Here is a 23,799-nt window from a genome sequence, read left to right on the forward strand (position 1 = left end):
CAGACTGGCAGGTGATCAGGAGGGGACTATACACGCATGTCTTGGACCCGCTGGAGAGCATGGCGAGAATTATGGGCCTGTTGGGGAAGTTTGGCGCGTTCTCAGGATATAGACTAAACGTGAAGTGAAGTGTTCCCGGTGAACGAGTTGGGTCGGAGAGCCAACCTGCCATTCAAGGTGCCAGAGACAAGTTTAGATAACTGGGGATTCAGGTGGCAAGGGAATGGGCGATGCTACATAAATGGAATTAAACAAAGCTGGTGGAGAAGGTTAGGGAGGATCTGAAGAGGTGGGACACATTGCACCTGACTCTGGCACGGAGGGTCCAAGTGGTGAAGATGAACATTCTGCTGAGGTTCCTGTTCATATTCCAGACACGTCCGTTCTGGAAGGTGCCAGGGTGTAGAGGACTCTGTTACAGAGACCGAGGCAGAAGTGAAGGTTGACGTTGCCGAACATGCTACATTATACAGGGCGGAGAATGTGGAGAAGGTGCGATGGTGGTGGGAAGGAGAGGGGGCAGACTGGGTTAGGATGGAGGAAGAATTCTGTAGGGGGTCCAGCTTGCGGGCTTTGGCGATGGTGGCATTGCCAATAGCGGCAAGGAAATACGCGGATCGAACCGGGGTCCTCGCCGCCATAAGACATATGAGCAGAATTAGGCCACTCAGCCCATCGAGTCTGCTCCTCCATTTAATCATTTAAATAAATAAAAAATTTTGAATACCCAATTCATTTTTTATTCCAATTAAGGGGCAATTTAGCCTGGCCAATCCACCTACTCTGCACATCTTTTGGGTTGTGGGGGCGAAACCCACGCAAACACGTGGAGAATGTGCAAACTGCACAAGGACAGTGACCCAGAGCCGGGATCGAACCTGGGACCTCAGCGCCATGAGGCAGCAATGCTAACCACTGTGTCACCGTGCTGCCCCTGCCATTTAATCATGGTTGATATTTTTCTCATCTCCGTTCTCCTGTCTTCTCCTCATAACCCCTGATCCCTTTATTGATCAAAAACCTATCTATTGCAGTCTTAAAGACACTCAGTGATTTGGCCTCCATAGCCTTCTGCGGCAAAGAATTCCATAAATTCACCACCCTCTGGCTGAAGAAATTCCTCCTCATCTCTGTTTTAAAGGATCTGTTTTAAAGGATTCATTGTTCAAGAAGGGGAGTAGAGATAACCCCGGTAACTATAGGCCGGTGAGCCTAACGTCTGTGGTGGGTAAAGTCTTGGAGAGGATTATAAAAGATACGATTTATAATCATCTAGATAGGAATAATATGATTAGGGACAGTCAGCATGGTTTTGTGAAGGGTAGGTCATGCCTCACAAACCTTATCGAGTTCTTTGAGAAGGTGACTGAACAGGTAGACGAGGGTAGAGCAGTTGATGTGGTGTATATGGATTTCAGTAAAGCGTTTGATAAGGTTCCCCACGGTCGTCTATTGCAGAAAATACGGAGGCTGGGGATTGAGGGAGATTTAGAGATGTGGATCAGAAATTGGCTAGTTGAAAGAAGACAGAGAGTGGTAGTTGATGGGAAATGTTCAGAATGGAGTTCAGTTACGAGTGGCGTACCACAAGGATCTGTTCTGGGGCCATTGCTGTTTGTCATTTTTATAAATGACCTAGAGGAGGACGCAGAAGGATGGGTGAGTAAATTTGCAGACGACACTAAAGTCGGTGGAGTTGTAGACAGTGCGGAAGGATGTTGCAGGTTACAGAGGGACATAGATAAGCTGCAGAGCTGGGCTGAGAGGTGGCAAAAGGAGTTTAATGTGGAGAAGTGTGAGGTGATTCACTTTGGAAAGAATAACAGAAATGCGGAATATTTGGCTAATGGTAAAATTCTTGGTAGTGTGGATGAGCAGAGGGATCTCGGTGTCCATGTACATAGATCCCTGAAAGTTGCCACCCAGGTTGATAGGGTTGTGAAGAAGGCCTATGGTGTGTTGGCCTTTATTGGTAGAGGGATTGAGTTCCGGAGCCATGAGGTCATGTTGCAGTTGTACAAAACTCTAGTACGGCCGCATTTGGAGTATTGCGTACAGTTCTGGTCGCCTCATTATAGGAAGGACGTGGAAGCTTTGGAACGGGTGCAGAGGAGATTTACCAGGATGTTGCCTGGTATGGAGGGAAAATCTTATGAGGAAAGGCTGATGGACTTGAGGTTGTTTTCGTTAGAGAGAAGAAGGTTAAGAGGTGACTTAATAGAGGCATACAAAATGATCAGAGGGTTAGATAGGGTGGACAGCGAGAGCCTTCTCCCACGGATGGAGGTGGCTAGCATGAGGGGACATAGCCTTAAATTGAGGGGTAATAGATATAGGACAGAGGTCAGAGGTGGGTTTTTTACGCAAAGAGTGGTGAGGCCGTGGAATGCCCTACCTGCAACAGTAGTGAACATGCCAACATTGAGGGCATTTAAAAATTTATTGGATAAGCATATGGATGATAAGGGCATAGTGTAGGTTAGATGGCCTTTAGATTTTTTCCATGTCGGTGCAACATCGAGGGCCGAAGGGCCTGTACTGCGCTGTATCGTTCTATGTTCTATGTTCTATGCCCTTTAGTCTGAGATTGTGTCTTCTGGTTATAGTTTATCCTTCAAGTGGAAACATCCTCTCCATGTCCACTCTATCCAGGCCTCGCAGTATCTTTTAAGTTTCAATAAAATCCCTCCTCATCCTTCTAAACTCCAACGAGTACAGACCCAGAGTCCTCAACCGTTCCTCATACGACAAACTCTTCATTCCAGGGATCATTCTTGTGAACCTCCTCTGGACCCTTTCCAAGGCCAGCACATCCTTCCTTCGATACGGGTTCCAAAACTGCTCACAATACTCCAAATGGGGTCTGACCAGAGCCTTATACAGCCTCAGACGTTTATCCCTGGTCTTGTATTGTAGCCCTCTCGACTAAATGATAACATTGCATTAGCCTTCCTAACTGCCGACTGAACCTACACATTAATCTTAAGAGAATCTTGAACAAGGACCCTTTGTGCTTCTGATTTTCTAAGCATCTTCCCATTTAGAAAATAGTCTATGCCTCCATTTCTCCTTCCAAAGTGCATAACCTCTCAATTTTCCACATTGTATTCCATCTGCCACTTCTTTGCCCACTCTCCGAGCCGGTCTCAGTCCTTCTGCAGCCCGCCTGGTTCCTTAATACTACCTGCCCCTCTACAGATCTTTGTATCATCTGCAAACTTAGCAATAGAGCGTTCAGTTCCTTCTTCCAGATCATGAATCGGTGCTAACCACTGCGCTACCGTGCCACCCCCAACTTCCACTGATGACACATGGCTCTCCCCCTTCACTTATGATTTGAAAAGGAGCAGAGGGTTCTTCAGGTATTCTGCCATTACATCTTCAACCAACGCCATCAAAACAGACAATCTGGTTAGTCGTTTCCCACTGAGATCTTGCTGCACAGAAATTAGTTGCCAACAGTGACTGAATTTAAAATTCAAATGAATGATTTGGTTGTAAAGCAATTTAGGGTGTCCTGAGGAAATGAAAGACTGGGCGCGATCTGATTGGAAAAAAAAAGTCCATCCCAGACGGCATTAGATGGGTTGTCGCCGGGAGCGACCCTGCTATCTAACGGCACTTTTTTTTTGGCATCAACGGGGAATGCCCTGCTGAAGTCGCACTCAGTCGCATATCCTGCACTGACGAACTCTGCAGTGCAGGAAGAGAATTGCCGCCCTGATCTCAATCCTCCCTAATGTGTGCCCAGGACCTTCCCCCAACAGTGCCCCAATCCACCTGTTGAGGGGGTCCTCGAGTTCCCCGCACCCCACCTCATATGGGAAGGGCACCCCAGGGCCCGATCCTCGGTGCGGCCGAAGTGACACCTGGGCACCATTTTACTGGTACCCTGTAAGTGCTCCTGCCAGCCTGGTAGTGTCACCCAGCACACTGCCAGTGCCACCCATGTGGCACTGCCAGGGTGCTCAGGTGGCTTCAGTGCCAAGGTGCCATCCAGCCCAGATACCAACCACCCGAATCCTGTGATTGCCTGGGAGACCCCCCTAAGTGCAGACTCCTATTTATTGACACTCGCACCACCTTCAACAGCATTATCCCAGCCAAGCTCATATCAATCTCCAAAACCTGGGACGTGGCTCCTCACTCTGTAACTGGATCCTCGACCTTCTGACCCACAGACCACAATCAGAAAGAATAAACAACAACACCAGCTCCACAATAGCCCTCAATACTGGGGCCCCGCAAGGCTGCATACTTAGCCCCCTACTATACTCCCTATACATACACGACTGCCTGGCAAAATTTGGTTCCAACTCCATCGACAAGTTTGCTGACGACACGACCATAGTGGGTCGGATCGCGAATAATGACGAGTCAGAATACAGGAGGGAGGTAGAGAACCTAGTGGAGTGGTGTAGCGACAACAATCTATCCCTCAATACCAGAAAACTAAAGAGCTGGTCATTGACTTCAGGAAGCAAAGTATTGTACACACACCTGTCTGCATTAACGGGGCCGAGGTGGAAATGGTTGACAGCTTCAAATTCCTAGATGTGCACATCACCGAAAATCTGTCCTGGTCTACCCACGTCGATGCTACCACCAAGAAAGCACAACAGCACCTATTCTTCCTCAGGAAACTAAGGAAATTCGGCATGTCCACACTGACTCTTACCAACGTTTACAGATGCACCATAGAAAGCATCCTATCTGGTTGCATCACAGCCTGGTATGGCAACTGCTCGGCCCAAGACCGCAAGAAACTTCAGGGAGTCGTGAACACAATGCAATCCACCACACAAACCTGCCTCCCATTCATTGACTCCATCTACACCTCCTGCTGCCTTGGGAAAGCGGGCAGCATAATCAAAGACCCCTCCCACCGGGTTTACTCGCTCTTCCAACTTCTTCCATCGGGCAGGAGATACAAATGTCTGAGAACATGCACAAACAAATTCAAAAACCGCTTCATCCCCACTGTTACCAGATTCCTAAATGACCCTCTTATGGACTGACCCGATTAATACTACACACCCGTCTGCTTCACACGATGCCGGTGTCTGTGTATTTACTTTGTGTACCTTGTGTTGTCCTGTTATGTATTTTCTTTGTTTTCTTTTCATGTAGAAATGATCTTTTGAGCTGCTCGCAGAATAATACTTTTCTCTGTACCTCGGTACACGTGACAATAATTAAATCCAATCCAATCCAATCCCCTTTTGTGGGAACTAGTGCAAAACAGAGCCCGGCTGGGGTCTCCTTTGCGAGACCGGGAGCCAGTTCGATCTGGCATTGGCACACTTTTTTTTCCTTTCTAAAATTTAGAGTGCCCATTTCATTTTTTTCCAATTAAGAGGCAGTTTTTACATAGAATTTACAGTGCAGAAAGAGGCCATTTGGCCCATCAAGTCTGCACCGGCTCTTAGAAAGAACACCCTACCCAAGCTCACACCTCCACCCTATCCCCATAACCCAGTAACCCCACCCAACACTAAGGGCAATTTTGGACACTAAGGACAATTTATCATGGCCAATCCACCTAACCTGCACATCTTTGGACTGTGGGAGGAAACCAGAGCACCCGGAGGAAACCCACGCACACACGGGGAGATTGTGCAGACTCCGCACAGACAGTGACCCAAGCCGGAAAGCGAACCTGGGACCCTGGAGCTGCGAAGCAATTGTGCTAACCACTAGGCTACCTTGTTGCCCAATTTAGGGTGGCCAATCCACCTACACTGCACATCTTTGGGTTGTGGGGGTGAAACCCACATAAACACGGGGAGAATGTGCAAACTCCGCACAGACAGTGACCCAGAGTCGGGATCCAACCTGGAACCTCGGCAATGTGAGGCAGCAGTGCTAACCACTGCAATAAAGTGCTGCCCTTGCATTGGCACAGTTAAGTGAACTCATAAACTCACTTAACTCTGAACTGTGGGTCCTGCCAATTGTGCGCAGATCTTGCAGGATCGTAGAACAGAACATACAGTGTAGAAGGAGGCCATTCGACCCATCGAGTCTGCACCAACCCACTTAAGCCCTCACTTCCACCCTATCCCCGTAACCCAATAACCCCTCCTAACCTTTATGGCCACTAAGGGCAATTTACCATGGCCAATCCACCTAACTTGCATGTCTTTGGATTGTGGGAGGAAACCGGAGAACCCGGAGGAAACCCACGCAGACACGGGGAGAACATGCAGACTTCGCGCAGGCAGTGACCCAGCAGGAAATCGAACCTGGGACCCTGGCGCTGTGAAGCTACAGTGCTGTCCACTTGTGCTACCGTGCTGCCCACGAGATCGTGTTAGATCTCGTGAGGTGTAACGACTGTCGGGGATCCTGAGGGAGGCCTCTCCTGGGATCTACTGGCCACGTCCCGTCCAGACCCGATTCTGGCGCCCTGACTCTTAGCTGTGTTTTAGACAAAAATACGGCACTTTATCTGACCCATTCTATCAGGTGGATGCTGTATCAAAATTCAAAACTTATTCTTCAAATCATGCCTGATTGAAATGTGTTGTATCCGCAAACCAGATTATGTTTTAACATGTGTGTCATTTGTGCGAGTTATTGGTGACTCAATCAATACTGATGGCAACAGAAATAAGCTCCTCATGGTATCGGAAATTGATTGCTTTATTTAATGTGCAGGTCAGTTGTGATGATAAATAAGTATTTGTGGTTTCGAGTCATTTTTTGCACAACGTTGAATCTGCTCTTTTTAGTCACTTTTCCTTTTACTGTTGTCCCATCCTTTCTGAAAGATTGATTCTTCTGGTGTCTCACTGCAGCGGTCACTTTCCATGCATAAGCCAAGATAGTATTTGCAGATCATCAGTGTTGTAGCTGAGCCCAATCCTGTCTTCACCCAGTATCCGTACATGCACCTAGGAGGGGTCATTGGGTAGTGGTCAAGAGTAGAATCTTGACCACCTCGAGAGGGTGAAACAAATCATACCATCCCGAAAGCCACTTAACTTGGAGTACCTGATTTGTATCACTTGGATCCACATTGAACTTTAATAACTAAAGCGTTTGCTGAATCCAGTCCTTGCTTGTAATGTCATTTTGACCGTAATATTTCTGTAGAGCTTTGTTTATAGTGCCTTTCATGAGCAGAAGAAAAAGAGAAGCTAGTGCCAACATACAGTTTGTGACATAAAATTACTTAAAGCTGCCATTGTTTTTAATCTAAGAAGCCAGTGATTGAATATTTTTGACTAATAATTTGAGTTCCATAAGTACAGAAGCTGTAACCGAGGATCAGAGGATAGTGCGTTATTCATATGCAAAAGGAGTAGAGTTATAAATGGGGTAATTGTGTAAAATCTAACAACAGTGGTGAGAGAATGTTCTAGAGAACATTAGGGTACAATATCATTATTCAATGAATAAAGAGGCTGGAAGGAATAATCCATACAAATAATAGGTGATGTGATTGGAATTAATCAAATTATAGCTATCCATTGGTGTAAAATTCCGCTGGGATACAAGACAATAAAATTCTCCATCTATAGTATTAAAGAGAAGTTTGGGCTGGTTAAATGAATGGTAATTAGTTAGCTAGTGTGGACATGAGATTGGCAATGAAATTGGAAGGAAATGGGAAAAACTTTCCCTTTGTATTGTAACCAGTGGATGAATCTGTCTGTTGTATGTATCTTAACTGTTTTCATTCATGAATAATGTGATAGGGGCTCGAACTGCTGATAATTTAAATTTACTGATACCCAGCTAGCTGAATATAAAGAGAGATTTGTAAAATTCAAATAAACTAAGACAAATTACATAAAATTACTACCCGAACAGACGCCGGAATGTGGCAACGAGGGGCTTTTCACAGTAACTTCATTGCAGCGTTAATATAAGCCTACTTGTGACAATAAAAAAATTATTATTATAAAACATGCAGCACAGAAAGGGCCTTTTGACCCAATCAGTCCATGTGCCATTTGTGCTCCAATTAAGTCTTCGTCTACCTTTCGTGATTTAACTACCACTATAAGCCTCTATTCTTTTCACACTCGTATGCATCTCTAGCTTCCCCTTAAATGCATCAACTACTTTTTGCGATGGCAAGTTTCACATTCTTACCCACTGTTTGGGTGAAGAAGCATTTTCTGAATTTTATTCTTGATTTCTTGATGATTGTCTTATATTGGTGGTCTCTAGTTTTGCTGCTAGAGACCACCCTTTTTGCTGCTAGAGACAAGTAGGAACACCCTTTATATTCACTTCAATCAAAGTCTTATCATTTTAAACCTAATAGGTCGTCCCTCAAGGGAAAAGAATCCCAGCCTGTTTATTCTTTCCTCTGATAGGTATTTAAAAAAAAAAAAAATTTAGAGTACCCAATTTTTTTTTTCCCAATTAAGGGGCAATTTAGTGTGGCCAATCCACCTACACTGCACATCTTTGGGTTGTGGGGGTGAAACCCATGCAGACACGGGGCGAATGTGCAAACTCCACACGGACAATGACCCAGGGCCGGGATTCTAACCCGGGTCCTCAGTGCCACAGTCCCAGTGCTAACCACTGCACCACGTGCCGCCATTTCCAGATGGGTATAACCATTCAGATACCATCCTTGTAAATTTCTTTTGTGCCCTCTCCAGTGTCTCTATTTCATTATCTTAGCATGGAGACCGGAACTCCACACAGCACTCCAAATGTGGTCTTACCGAGGTTTGATACAAGTTCAGCATAACCTCTCTACTTTTCAATACTAACGCTCTAGAAATTGCTTGAGTCTTACATTGCTCGATTAAGGGAATAGGAGACTGAAATTAATGTAGATAAATAGAAGCTAAGGCATGTCAATGTAGAAAACATGAAATAGCTACACAATGTGTAACCCAGGAGACATGATGATGAAGGTTTAAACAGATTTATTCTAAACTCAAAAGTAAAGCTGCACCCTCGGCACAAGGTGTTACAAGGGGGCATAACTATAAGATTCAGGGTGGGAGATATAGGAGGGATGTCCGAGGTAGGTTCTTTACTCAGAGAGTGGTGTGGGTGTGGAATGGACTACCTGCTGTGATAGTGGAGTCGGACACTTCAGTTATTGGATAGGCACATGGAGCACACCAGAATGACTGGGAGTGGGATAGCTTGATCTTGGTTTCAGACAATGCTCGGCACAACATCGAGGGCCAAAGGACCTGTTCTGTGTTGTACTGTTCAATGTTCTATGTTCTCACACAAGGGATTAAGGGTTAAGGGTTATGGTGTTCGGGCCGGAAATTGGAGCTGAGTCCACAAAAGATCAGCCATGATCTAATTGAATGGCGGAGCAGGCTCGAGGGGCCAGATGGCCTACTCCTGCTCCTAGTTCTTATCTTATCTTATTAAGTGTCCCAGCTCGGAAATAACAGAATACCCGGTCCAGGTCTGTAACGGCATTTAAGGGGCTCTGTAACAAGTCCCTTCTGGGCAGGCCTCCGCCCATTACCATGGGAACACATACTCCCAAGAGCCCCACAGGGAGATCAATGAATGATTCCCAGTGGTCCTCGTGCTTATCTTTTTAAAATTAAGATGGGAGAAAGTGTTGATTTTACTGTATGATTTATTTTCACAGCTGTACATATTATGCCCATAGCAAATGAAATGAGGGCATTCTGAAAGGTCCATCATTTTACGTCTGACACTATTGTGTATTTCATATTGAAATATTAAAAAGACGAATGCACCAACCAAATTATCAGGATGAAGATAGAACAGATGTTAGGATCAGTATGATTCAGTACATAGTTCATTATAAACAGTATGAACTGTTTCTGTCTGCACAGCTGTTTGCCGGTTTCATGCAATGTAATGCAAAGAAACACAATACACCTGTCATTCTAAGTAGCCTGTATCAAGTTAAATTGATTAGGAAAACATGTAAAATGCACTTATTTTGCCAAATGGAAGTGAACTTTGATTTGACACTTAAACCAAACAGTGGAAAATCACTTTTTCAATTTTATTGTAAAACTTTCACCAAGAGTGGATATGTTATCTGTGACGCAATTTTTTATTGGGGCTAAAGAAAGGCCAAATTTGAGAAGTTTCCTTGTCTCTATAGTAAGCAGCTGAATTTGAAGTGCAGCCAGTTGTACGATTTACAGCAGCATATTATAACTCCTGCCTTTCTGTGAAGCCGGATCAGTTAGCTCTAGAGACAAACATAATTTATAGAATAGAATAGAATTCCTACAGTGCAGAAGGAGGCCATTCGGCCCATCGGCCCTTGGACAGAGCACCCCACCTAGGCCCACACCCCTGTAACACCACCTAACCTTTTTGGACACTTAAGGAGCAATTTAGCAAGGCCAATCCACCGAACCTGCACATCTTTGGACTGTGGGAAGAAACCGGAGCACCTGGAGGAAACCTACGTGGACACAGGAGAAAGTGCAAACTTCACACAGTCACCCAAGGCCAGATTTGAACCTGGGTCCATGATGCTGTGAGGCAGCAATGCTAACCACTGTGCCAACATGCTGCCCGACGGGATTGGGCGGGATTTACTAGCTGTTCACGCCGGTAGGAAATTCCAGTCCCACCCTGCGCATGGATCCCTGGTGACGAGAGCTGCTGTCACCAGGAAATCCCATTGACAATGGTGGGGTTCGTAGATCCTGCTGGCGGTCGGTCTCCGCCACTGAAAAACAGACGGCGGGGTGGTCGGTAAATCCCACCCATTGTTTTGCATTGTGATGCATTGTTATGCATTGTTATACACTGGATGACTGATATTAATGTTGCTAATTGCGATTTATTTTTTGCTTTTATTAAATCATAAGGACCATTCTACTGGAGTCTGATGGGCATCCTAAAATTATCATCATTATACAAGCATTTATGCGCTGTTTTGTTCAAGCTCTGCTGCAGATGCAACCTCAGGTGAGTTCCTCAGTTTCTAGATGAAAAGAGCAGTTTGCGAAAGCAATTTTTTGAACTGAGTTACAGACAGCGCTCATAAATTCAAAATCTGATCCTTTAAGGAGTCTACAAGATCTCTGATATTTCAGTCGAGTGGCCATGGTCATTATTAATGTTACTGAATCCTGAACTTGCATCTTACATTAGTTTCTCTTCTCTTTCCCGCGTGTCCTCTTGAAGCTCATCATGTACATGAGATCCACCTCCTTTCCTCAACCTTTTCCAACAAAGCCGCTGGTTCCCATGCTAGCTATCATTGGTAAAATTTCTTTCTCCTTAAATGTTGTCCCCCTCGTCTTCAAATCTGCCTTTCTCACCCCTCTCAATAGAAAAACACTTGACCACTCTGTCCTTGCAAACTCTCGTCCCATTATGAACCTCTCTTCCCTCTGTTGTCACCTCCCAAATCCATGTCCACCTTTTTGGTAACTTCATGCTTGAATCTCTCCAATCAGATTTCCACTCTGCCACAGAACTTAAGGCCTTTAGCAGATTTATAAATGTCATTCTATGTGACTTAACAAAGATAAATAACCCCTCTTCATTCTTCTTTACCTACCTGCAACCTTCCACATAGTTGCCGCACTCTTCTTCCCCAACATCTCTCCACCATCATCCAGTTAGCTAGAATCGGACTTCCTGTTTCCATTCTTATCTTGCCAGTCCCAGCCGAGGAACCACCTGCAATGGCTTATCATCCCACTCCCGACCCATTGCCACTGGTGCCCCCAAAGATCTACCCGTGCCTCCCTCCTATTTCTTATTTACATGCTGCACATTGGTGACATCATTGGAAAATGCAGGCATTAGTTTACATGTGTACAGTGACAATACGCAGCCAGCTCTACCTCACTAATACCTCTCTCACTCTCACCACCATCTCCAAACGGTTGGACTGTTTCCTGATATCCAGTACTGGTTGAGCAGAAATTTCTCCTAATTAATTATTAGGAAGGCTGAAGGCTTTTTTGATCCCTGCCACAAGCACCATCCCCTTGCAACTGACTCCATCCCAACTGTCTGAGGCTAAAGCAGGCTCTTCATGATGAGGGTGTCATACAAAGAACAAAGAAAGGTACAGCACAGGAACAGCCTGTGCCGACCATTGTGCCCGTCTAAACAAAAATCTTCTGCACTTTGGGGTCCGTATGCCTCTATTCCCATCCTATTCATATATTTGTCAAGATGCCCCTTAAACGTCACTATCGTCCCTGCTTCCACCACCTCCTCCGGCAGCGTGTTCCAGGCACCCACTACCCTGTGTGTAAAAAAAGAAAACATGCCTCGTACATCTCCTCTAAACCTTGCCCCTCGGACCTTAAACCTATACCTCCTAGTAATTGACCCCTCTACCCTGGGAAAAAGCCTCTGACTATCCACTCTGTCAATGTCCCTCATAATTTTGTAGACCTCTATCAGGTCGCCCCTCACCTCTGTCATTCCAGTGAGAACAAACCGAGTTTATTCAACCTCTCCTCATAGCTAATGCCCTCCATACCAGGCAACATCCTGATAAATCTCTTCTGCACCCTCTCTAAAGCCTCCACATCCTTCTGGTAGTGTGGCGACCAGAATTGAACACTATACTTCAAGTGTGGCCCAACGAAGGTTCTATACAGCTGCAACATGACTTGCTAATTTTTATACTCAATGCCCCGGCCAATGAAGGCAAGCATGCCGTATGCCTCCTTGACTACCTTCTCTACCTGCGTTGCCCCTTTCAGTGACCTGTGGACCTGTACACCTAGATCTCTCTGACTGTCAATACTCTTGAGGGTTCTACCATTCACTGTATATTCCCTACCTGCATTCGACCTTCCAAAATGCATTACTTCACATTTGTCCGGATTAAACTCCATCTGCCATCTCTCCGCCCAAGTCTCCAAACGATCTAAATCCTGCTGTATCTTCTGACAGTCCTCATTGCTATCCGCAATTCCACCAACCTTTGTGTCGTCTGCAAACTTACTAATCAGACCAGTTACATTTTCCTCCAAATCATTTATATATACTATGAACAGCAAAGGTCCTAGCACTGAACCCTGCGGAACACCACTAGTCACAGCCCTCCAATCAGAAAAGTACCCTTCCATTGCTACTCTCTGACTTCTATGACCTAGCCAGTTCTGTATCCACCTTGCCAGCTCACCCCTGATCCCGTGTGACTTTACCTTTTGTACCAGTCTACCATGAGGGACCTTGTCAAAGGCCTTACTGAAGTCCATATAGACAACATCCACTGCCCTACCTACATCAATCATCTTTGTGACCTCCTTGAAAAACTATCAAGTTAGTGAGACACGACCTCCCCTTCACAAAACCGTACTGCCTCTCGCTAATACGTCCATTTACTTCCAATGGGAGTAGATCCTGTCTCAAAGAATTCTCTCCAGTAATTTCCCTACCACTGACGTAAAGCTCACCGGCCTGTAGTTCTCTGGATTATCCTTGCTACCCTTCTTAAACAAAGTAACAACATTGGCTGTTCTCCAGTCCTCCGGGACATCACCTGAAGACAGTGAGGATCCAACGATTTCTGTCAAGGCCACGGCAATTTCCTCTCTAGCCTCCTTCAGTATTCTGGGGTACATCCGATCAGGCCCTGGGGACTTATCTACCCGCCGGCAGCAACCAGGTGTGGACGGCGCCGGCTTGAACCTGTAGTGTTGGGGCGGCTGCTCGGCCCATCCGGGCCGGAGAATCGCCGCTCGCCTTTTGCAAACGGCGAGCAGCGATTCTCCGAGCGGCCAGCCGTGATTCTCGACACGCTGGTTTTGGGGGGGGTGGGAGAATCGGGTGTCGGGACGGCGTGGCGGGACTCGCGCGACGCCTCGGCGATTCTCCCTGGCGGGGCGGGGGGGGGGGGGGGGGAATTCCGCCCCAGTTGTCTCACTGATTCTGTGTGCGGTTCTCCTCTGCAAATGGTCAAATGGTGCTGTTTTAACCTTCACCCTTTAACATATATGTTGTACGACACAGGACCTGTTTTTTGCCACGGCCGTTTCCGGGATCCAATTTGGGCCAGTGCCAAACTTTTTCACATATCCCAGATCGTCCACCTCAAACATTCTTTTCATTTTCTTCAGGTTGTGGTGTTTTTTCTGTCAATTCTGCTTAGTCTCCACCATGCCTGCCAAATTCGGAAATCCAATCTTGTTCTAATGTGCCTGCTCATTAATAGTAATTTGGTGTAGTTTGACAGGTGAGCAGGAACCAGGCCGGTCTGAGTTGTAAAGGGACTGATGAGTTTTTCTTCATGTTGGCTTGAACACCGTTGGTTATCATAAATTGTTGGAATTCTCCACTAATAAAAGCAGTCCCATTATCTGAGACCAGAATCTGGGGCAACCCGTGGGTGGCGAATGTCTGTCGCATTTTCTGTACTGGAGTGAGCATCTACGATAAGCAAGAACATGTAGCTTATAAATCGGCCTGCAAAGTCGACGTGTAGCTTCAGCCAGCGTCAGCTTTGACAAAGCGTCATGGGACTGAAAACGTTAGCTCTTTTCTCTCCCTACAGATGCTGCCAGACCTGCTGAGATTTTCCAGCATTTTCTCTTTCGTTTCAGCCAGCGTCACCGTGGCTACTCCCAAGGGCAGTACTGGTGGTGACGGTATTCTCTGAGGTAGGGGAAGGCAGCTCAAAGCATCCGCATTAGAAATGTTGGTGCCCGGCATGTGATAAAATGTGTACTTGTAGGCTGCTAACAATAAAGCCCAGCGTTGGACCCGAGTTGAAACTATGGGGGCCATAGCCTTATCCTCCCTAAATAACCCCAACAGGGATTTGTGGTCCGTAACGACGATGAAATGTGGTCCATAGACGTATTTGTGGAACTTTTTCACTCCGAATATTATGGCTAGTTCCTCCTTTTCAATTTGAGAGTAAGCTTGTTCAGCACTGGCTAAAGTTCATCCTGAGCCAAAACTGTCCTATTCCATAAGGATACGCATTGCAGGTAAGGATTATCATTTTTGATGGGTCCAAATGGACCAAGAGACAGGATGACTGTAAAGCTAGTTTAATCTGTTCAAAGGCTAATTTTTGATATTCTTTTCAATACCGCCTCGGGTGCTTCTTAGGGGGCGGAACGGTGGCACAGTGGTTAGCACTGCTGCATCATACCGCCAGGGACCCGAGCTCAATTACAGCCTCGGGTGACTGTCTATGTGGAATTCGCACTTTCTTCTTGTGTCTGTGTGGGTTTCTTCGGGGTGCTCCCGTTTCCTCCCACACTCCAAAGAGGTGCAGGTTAAGTGGATTGGCCATGCTAAATTGCCCCTCAGCGTCCAAATATGTGCAGGTTAGGTGAAAGGGTTATAGGAATAGGACAGTGAAATCTTAAGCGCGATAGCACAGTGGGTAGCACTGTTGCTTCACAGTGAATTGTCCCTCTGTGTACCCGAACAGGTGCCGGAATGTGGCGACTAGGGTCTTTTCACAGTAACTTCATTGCAGTGTTAATGTAAGCCCACTTGTGACAATAAAGATTATTTTTTTAAACGTGGGCTTGGTGGAGTACTCTTTCAGAGGGTTGGTGCAGACTCGATGGGCCGAATGGCCCCCTTCTGCACTGTAGGCCTACTCTTCTTCGAAAGAGTGCCACAAGTTCTCTTGTGTTGTCCTGAGAGGGAAGATAGGGCCTGGGTTTAATGCAGCACTCAGAACTGTACAGGAGCGACAACCTTGATTTTTGTGCTCAAGTACAATCTCAGAACCCTCTGACTCAGAGCCGAGAGTGCTACCAACTCAACCATGGCTGACGGTGAACAAAGACCAAAGGGCGGCATGGTAGCACAGTGGTTAGCACTGTTGCTTCAAAGTACCAGGAACCCGGGTTCGATTCCCGGCTTGGGTCACTGTCTGTGCGGATTCTGCACGTTCTCCCGTGTCTGTGTGGGTTTCCTCCGGGTGCTCCGGTTTCCTCCCATAAGTCCCGAAAGTGCTTGTTAGGTGAATTGGACTTTCTGAATTCTCCTTCTGTGTACTAGAACAGGTGCTGGAGTGTGGCAACTCGGGGATTTTCACAGTAACTTCATTGCAGTGTTAGCCTGGGTCCTTGGAGTTGTGAAGCAACAGTGCTAACCACTGTGATATCGTGCCATTCCTTCCCAGAGGCCATCTCAAGTGTCTCTTCCACTGCCACTGACAATCTGGCGACCTCTCTCTGGGCTCAGTGTGTTGAGGCGGACTTGTAATTAGTACCCTGTGTCTTACCGCAGGCACCCCGACCCTGGCAGCAACTGCCAGCCCTGCAGAACTCCTCCCCCTTGCCAGTATGTGCCTGGCTGGCCCCTTCAAACCCAACTCTACTCACCTGGGTTCCAGTGTGGGAGCAATGTTTCTGCACCATGGGTGCAGTCCCACATGTTCGTACCTGTGGTGGCAGTGCTGGGTTTGAAGGGGTCTGTAGCTCATTGAGGTGTGATTTTGATCCATAAAAAGGAAAAAGAGACGCACCGCCAAGCAAATAATTGCCTAACAGACACAGAATTGGGTCAGAGCTCTCAGAAATAACTGAGGTAGAATTGCCACAGGGCTTCTGGCCCACACTTAGGGCCATTGATGCCCACATTAAGTTTAGTTCTATGTCTGCATGTTGCACCTAAATATTGTTTTTGCAATGTAACGTTCCTGAGGTAAACACCCCCAATTTGTTAGCTGTAAAGTTTCAGAAGAACTGTCGTTTCACACCATTCCACTTATTTATATTTGTCTGGATATTGGTTTGCTATTTCCATTGGAATTATAGCTATCTAATGAGAGATGTAATGTAATATGAATTTAATCTGTATGATCTCTGTCCTTATAATTGTTGCGTATATCTACTCAGTAATTAGCTTTTTTTCAATCTGCTTTTTTTCAATCTGCTTTTTGACATTCCCTCCAGATGCCATTGAAGATCTACTTTCCGTGTAATCACCAACCTCTTGTGATGGCACTACTAGTGAATCCTTCAGGTAAATGTCATTTTCTTATTAAAAACGAAATATTTTGATAATCATGTTTTTTGAACAGCTGTTCAAAATCCTAAAAAAAGATTTTTTTCTCATAACTTTAGCATTCATTGGAATGTTTAAAACAATTGCAGTGAAAGATTAATTACTGTTTCAAAAGACATGTTACAGCAAAATTTGCCCTTTTCTCGGTCAAATGTAAAAGATTTTATGCCCTTTTCTCGGTCAAATGTAAAAGATGTTATAGCCCTTGGGCAGGTAGACTGATTCACTTTTACGTGGTACGTATTTACCACATAGTCAACCTGGCTCGGGAACCATGCCACACAACTCCACCTGCAGGAATTAAGATTATTTCTTGTTGAGACCACACAGTTTGAGTGGTCTCCTGTCTTAGCACATTTTGAACCACATGATATCCATAGTGAAAACACCCTCCTCCAAAGAATACCGCCAACTGACAGCAAACCAAGCACTGCCATTGATGCAGGGTCTCAAGAAAGCCCATGCATTCTTCTGAAATCCTCCACAACCTACGATCTGACAACAGCTCCACCTCTTGATAGCACACCTTCTGGTTGACTGCAAACCAAACATTATCGCCACCATCTGGTAACTAACTCGAGTGGTGAAGTCCCAAGTTTCAACCTTCATGGGAAATCTGAATAGCCCTCAACCAATGGGGCCATCCAAGTCAGACCGTATACTGAACTTCTGCCCTGAAAGACCCATTCCTAATGACATCACAGCCATTACACTGCATCAGCTGATGAAGATGTAACCTTCAGCAAATGAAGGTTAATTTTGTCATCAAATAATTACCGCTTCTCCAGCCATACAAATTTTTAAAAATCATATAGTGAGTGATAACAATGCAGCCACATAAGGAACTTAACCAAGCCCCTTTACATACAAACACCGTTGACCAGCATGACTCCAACTTATAGGTTTCATGCTTCCAGGCACACAAACATTCAATTAAATTCACACAAGTAAACGTGATAAAAAACCTGTTCATGCCATTTCAATGGGAGCTTCCTACAGCCTAACAATCTATATTCTGAGTAATGTTCCTACCTTCTGAAGTATAACAACACCACTTAAAATACAAGTTTACCTTTAACATACCACTGTTTCTCAGCATTTTGAATTACAATGATTTTCAATTCTTATAGAAGAAGACTTATTGAGTATAGGATTATATCTTATAGGATTTCATCTCATGATTAAATTGTGTTCCCCCCCCAACAATTTTAAAAGAGCTGGATTATCTTTCTTAAATATGCCCAGATATAGCTGGCATGACCAACGATATTGTATTCTCTCTTTCCTTTATGTAGTGATATGCAAGCAGTTACTTCTGCACTGTTCCAGGCATATTGCTCTTGTATGTTCTGATAAAGAAATGCTTGTATGTTATTGAACGGATGTTAATGTCTCTTGATTTCTCTTCTGTGTTCTGACAGGCACACTGTTTATGTAGGCACACTTGTTTCAATGATTTATGGGCAATCGTATTGAGCTGGTGACCTTTCCTTGTAAGGTTAAACTTTGCAAGATGGCACTGAAATAGGCTGTGCTGGTTCAATAATAATAGTTTTTGAAATGTGATGCATTACACGACAAACTTATTTATATTCATTAATCGTTTGAATGTCCAAATATCTGTAAGTGCAGGTTGTATATATGAGGTATGAAAGCATAAATCTACAAAATGTCTGAGTGGACTTTTATCCTTGCTCAGAAGTATTTATTGGATAAAATAATATTTATCAAATTTGGTAAAGAATATATACAAGTGGAAGTTAAAGGTGACTAATTCAGATTTTTATTTCTCTCTTCATGTCTTCGCTCGTCTTATTTGCTTTGCTTCACTATTGTCCTTCGTAAGTTTGTTTGCCTTAATGTATGTGAGGCATTTCAGAAATATTTATTACATGTAATATGACATCCAAGAGCACTGACCTGAAATATCTTTACACAGGAACAGGACGAGACCAGTCAGCTCTTCAAATCTATTCCTCCATTCAATTAAGCTATGGCTGATCTGTTTTGTTAACCCACCTTTGATCCATATCGCTTGATACCCTTGCTTAAAACAAAATCTATCAACCTCGGATTTGAAGGTTTCAATTAAACCAGAATTCATCACCTTTTATAGGAGACCGTTCCAGACTGCCACTGCCATTGTGAGAAAACATGCCTGATATTTCTTGAATGTCTTTGCACTAATTTTAAGATTTTCATTGCTTATTCTGCATTCATTCACTCAAGAAATTGTTTCTTTCTCTCTCATCCACGTTACCCGTTTAAATGCATAAATTAGATCACCCCTTTTACCTATTGAACTGAAGTACTTAATAGACAGGTTCATGAAATCTGTTAGCATTATTTGACTAGATGCCTAGAGTGTGGTGCAGAATTACAGCAACAGCATGGGTTCAATCAACAGATTGACTGGGGTAGTTCAAGGAGAGCTGCTTCTTTGTCTTTCTTAATGCTTGATGTGGAATGGTGTCCCTCAAGCTATACCTGTGTGTGCCTCTCTTTCTTCCAGAGCGTATTATGATCCCAGACCAGAGCAAAGATACCGGACAGAAACCCCATTATTTTATTTAATTGGCAAGACTGTGAGGAAAAGATACTTCACTCCAGGAGTGATTCTACACACAAATAGGGACAATGGTATAACAAACTTTATGATGAACACAGTATTACTAACTTTAACATCATAAAGAAAATAGCTTACAATTACCTGCTAATCAGTGCTTAACCACAAATTCCTAACTACCTCCACTCAAGCAAAATCCATCTCCGGTCAAAATCCACTTTTAAATACAATTAGCAGGCCCAGAAACACTTACGGTAATGACATATCTTGAATGGATCACTTTGAGAGAGGTTCTTCAGGAACCAGCTTGCAGATTCTTGCTTGTGTCAACTATTGTTTAATCTACCAGCCTTTTCAGAAACTGCTGTTCTGTTCACAGGCAAAACCTTTCTAGCTAAGCTACTTTTCACAGTAACTTCATACTTGTGACAATAAAAGGTTATTATTAAGATTTTTGTTTTTTAAATGAAATGAAATGAGAAATGAAATGAAATGAAATGAAAAATGAATGAAAATCGCTTATTGTCACGAGTAGGCTTCAATGAAGTTACTGTGAAAAGCCCCTAGTCGCCACGTTCCGGTGCCTGTCCGGGGAGGCTGGTATGGGAATCGAACCGTGCTGCTGGCCGGCTTGGTCTGCTTTAAAAGCCAGCGATTTAGCCTGGTGAGCTAAACCAGCCCCTGGGTACCCAATTTAGAGTACCCATCTTTTTCCAATTAAAGGGCAATTTAGCCTGGCCAATCCACCTACCATGCACATCTTTGGGTTATGGGGGTGAAACACATGCAAACACGGGGAGAATGTGCAAAGTTCACATGGGACAGTGACCCAGAGCCGGGATCGAACCTGGGACCTCGGCACCGTAAGACAGCAGGGCTAAGCACTGCGCCACCATGCTGCCCTACAATAACATAGATGACCTAGTGGTACCAAAAGAGGTAAATAATTAGATCTAATTACCATTGTTCCGACCCCTCTTGCCGGGCAGGCTCTTTCAGCCGCACCAAAGTCAGGGAACGTTTGAAGGGCTCACCGTCTGCTGTGGGGGTTCCCACCCACAGTGGAGCTGGAAATTTCTGGCTATTGTTACAAAGTGATCAAGGTTGGGTAATAAATATTGCAAGGTACACAACAGTTCAGAAAGACAGAATGGCAAAGAAGGAAAGGTAGTCCTGGCAGTAAAGGATGACATTAAGTGAGAAAGGTCATTAAGCAAAAAAGGATATGGCCTCAGAAGATCATGAAGTAGGATCGCTATAAGTGGAAATGAGAAATAGCAAGAATTAGAAAACACGGTGGGAGCTTTTTATAGGTCCTCAATAGTAGTTACACTGTTGAACAGAGCATTAAACATCCAATGATTGGAGTTTGTAACAAAGGCATTCTAATAATAGTGGGGGCCTTCAATTTTTATATAGACTGAAACAATGAAATTGGCAAGAAGGGTTTAGAAGATGAGTTTTGCAGTATGTTTTTGTGGCAGTTGGAATGGACTAGGGATAAAGCTGGCTGAGATCTAGTATTGTGTAATGAGGCAGGATTAATTAGTAATGTCAAATTAGTAATTAGTAAAAGAGCCCCTGGGAAATAATGATCATAATACCATTGAATTCCATGATACGTTTGAAAGTGACATGAAATAAATGAAAATCGCTTATTGTTACGAGTAGACCTCAATGAAGTTACTGTGAAAAGCCCCTAGTCGCCACATTCCGGCGCCTATCCGGGGAGGCTGGTACGGGAATCAAACTGTGCTGTTGGCCTGCTTCAAAAGCCAGCGATTTAGCCTGGTGAGCTAAACCAGCCCCTAACATACTCCAATGACAAGCAGAAATCTTAAACTTATCAAAGACAATTGCAGTAAATAGGCATGTGATCAGAAGTGGCTATGGTTAATTGGGTAAATAAATTAAACGGTATGGAGATAAATGAACAGCGGGAAACATTTAAAGAAACACTTCAAAATATTCAACAAAAATGCATTCTATTCAAAATCAATGCAAGAACAGCGTATCTGTGGGTCACTCGTATTAGAATAAAAGAACAGGCTTACAGTGTTGCAAAAAAAGTATGAAGACTGAGGGCTGAGACTGTTTTGGAAATCAGCAAAGAGCCACCAAATAAATACTTGATTAAAAAAATAGAATATAAGAAAAACACTAGCCAGAAATATGAAAACAGATTGCAAGAGCTTGTATATGTATATAAAAAAGAAGAGAGTAGCTGAAGTAAATATTGGTTCCTCAGAAGCAGAGGAGGGAGAAATTATCATGGTGAATGAGGATATGGCAGAGGCTTTGAACAAATACTTTGTGCCTGTCTTCACAATAGAAGACGCACGTTTTGTGCCAGAAATAGACGATAACCCAGGGGCTAAAAGGAGTGAGGAAATTAAGAATGTGAGGAAAAGGGGCTGTTTAGCACAGGGCTAAATCGCTGGCTTTGAAAGCAGACCAAGGCAGGCCAGCAGCACAGTTCGATTCCCGTAACAGCCTCCCCGAACAGGCGCCGGAATGTGGCGACTAGGGGCTTTTCACAGTAACTTCATTCAAAGTCTACTTGTGACAATAAGCGATTTTCATTTCATTTCATTTTTCAAATTAAGAATATTAATACTAGCAGAGAAAAGGTATTGGAGAAACTTAAGAGACTAAAATCTGACATCCCTGGGATCTGATGGCCGACATCTTTGGGTCCTAAATGTAGCTACAGATAATGAATGCGCTATCTATGATTTCCCAACATTCCTTGGATTTAGAGACAGTCCTATCAGATTGGAACTTGGCAAATGTTACATTGCTTTTCAGGAAAGGAGGGTAAGAAAAAACAAGCCAGTTAGCCAAACATCAACATTGGGAAAATACTGGAATCTATTATTAAGGAGTTCTTAACAATACACTTAGGAAAGCATAGTATGATTAGAAAGTCAACACTGTTTTACTATGAAAATCATGTTTGACAAATTTATTTGGGTGTTTGTGGATGTAACTAGCAGTGTAGATAAAGGGGAGCCAGCAGATGTAGTATATCTGGATTTCCAAAAGGCATTTGATAAAATGCCACATAAAAGGCTAATGGTCAAGATAAGGGATCATGGAGTTGGTGGTAATATATTAGCATGGATAGAGGATTGTTTAATGGATAGGATAGAGTGGGCATAAATGCAATTTTCTCAAATTGGCAAGCAGTAAATAGTGAAGTGCTGTAAGAATCAGTGCCAGAGAGTCAATTATTTACAAGCTATATTAATTACTTAGATGATGAGATAGAGATAATGTTTGCTGATAATACTTAGCTAGGTGGAAAGTTAAGCTGTTGGGGGGAGACAGAAGTTGCAAAGATGTATAGACAGATTCGGCGAGTCTGTGATTGACACTTGGGAGGCTGACAAGCTGCAGCCACACATACACATTACAATCCTCACACACACTCATCGCAGCCAACAAGATGGCACTCTTTGTACTGGAGCACACCCATACAACTGATGGATCATCTGGGACCAGAGGGCAACTAGGGGGGTGGCCTGGGGGGACAGCTATATGACCCATGGCCCTAAGTTCACACTGGGCAGCCAGTGGCATACACAGCTGCATGGCTGCCTTTCTGGGTCGGTGATGGTGTTCCGTGACTGTGCACCCCAACCCCACTGCCCACCCCACGCTAACCTCCCCCACCGGCCCTGGCAGAAGTATTCCCCCGGCTAACTGCACAATTGTCAGCAAACTATGGTGATGTTGGGACACTTTCCGTAACCCCCTTCACTTCCTCAGCAACCATGACGCTGGTTTCATGATTTTTAAAAGCACAAGTGAACTGTGCCGTTGGGAACTTGACCCATCGGAGACGGAGAATCGTGGAGACCCCGGAGAATACCGGGTGAGGCCTGTATTAATATGCAAACGATATTTACTGTACGTGCGTTCCTGACCGCATTGACGCTGCTATGACCCTAGAGCAGGAGGATTTGGCCATAGAGGCTGAGTAATGATACTATATATTATTTCTACCTGTCTCTCCCTCCTTAAGGTACCTGGCTTTTGGTCACCTGACTGTATCTCCTTATGTGTTTCTCCGTTGAAATGTGTTTGATAATGCTCCTGTGCAGCATCCTGAGACATTTGACAACATTAAAGATGCTGTAAAATTGTCTGAATACACACTCTACATTTCCCTGACTCTGCCATTGAAGGTGTTGCAGTTATTTTGTCTTTCTTGGAAACCTCTTGCAAAATCTAGCCCTGTAAAATCTTCCATCAAAAAATGCCCTCTTCAATTGTGCTTTCTGTAC

The 23,799-nt window shown here is 44.4% G+C and overlaps 1 protein-coding gene across 3 annotated transcripts in view; it reads left to right on the forward strand.

Moving 5' to 3' along the window:
- fancc (FA complementation group C) overlaps positions 1 to 23,799 on the forward strand; it is a 202,852-nt gene that overhangs the window by 153,583 nt on the left and 25,470 nt on the right. For all 3 annotated transcript variants that reach the window (XM_038804799.1, XM_038804801.1, XM_038804800.1), the window contains 2 exons: positions 10,803 to 10,902; positions 16,833 to 16,902. In XM_038804799.1, the coding sequence (XP_038660727.1) occupies positions 10,803 to 10,902; positions 16,833 to 16,902 (170 nt within the window). The remainder of the gene's footprint in view (positions 1 to 10,802; positions 10,903 to 16,832; positions 16,903 to 23,799) is intronic.

The sequence above is a fragment of the Scyliorhinus canicula genome, chromosome 8 (assembly GCF_902713615.1).
Source record: "Scyliorhinus canicula chromosome 8, sScyCan1.1, whole genome shotgun sequence".
Classification (NCBI taxonomy): domain Eukaryota; kingdom Metazoa; phylum Chordata; class Chondrichthyes; order Carcharhiniformes; family Scyliorhinidae; genus Scyliorhinus; species Scyliorhinus canicula.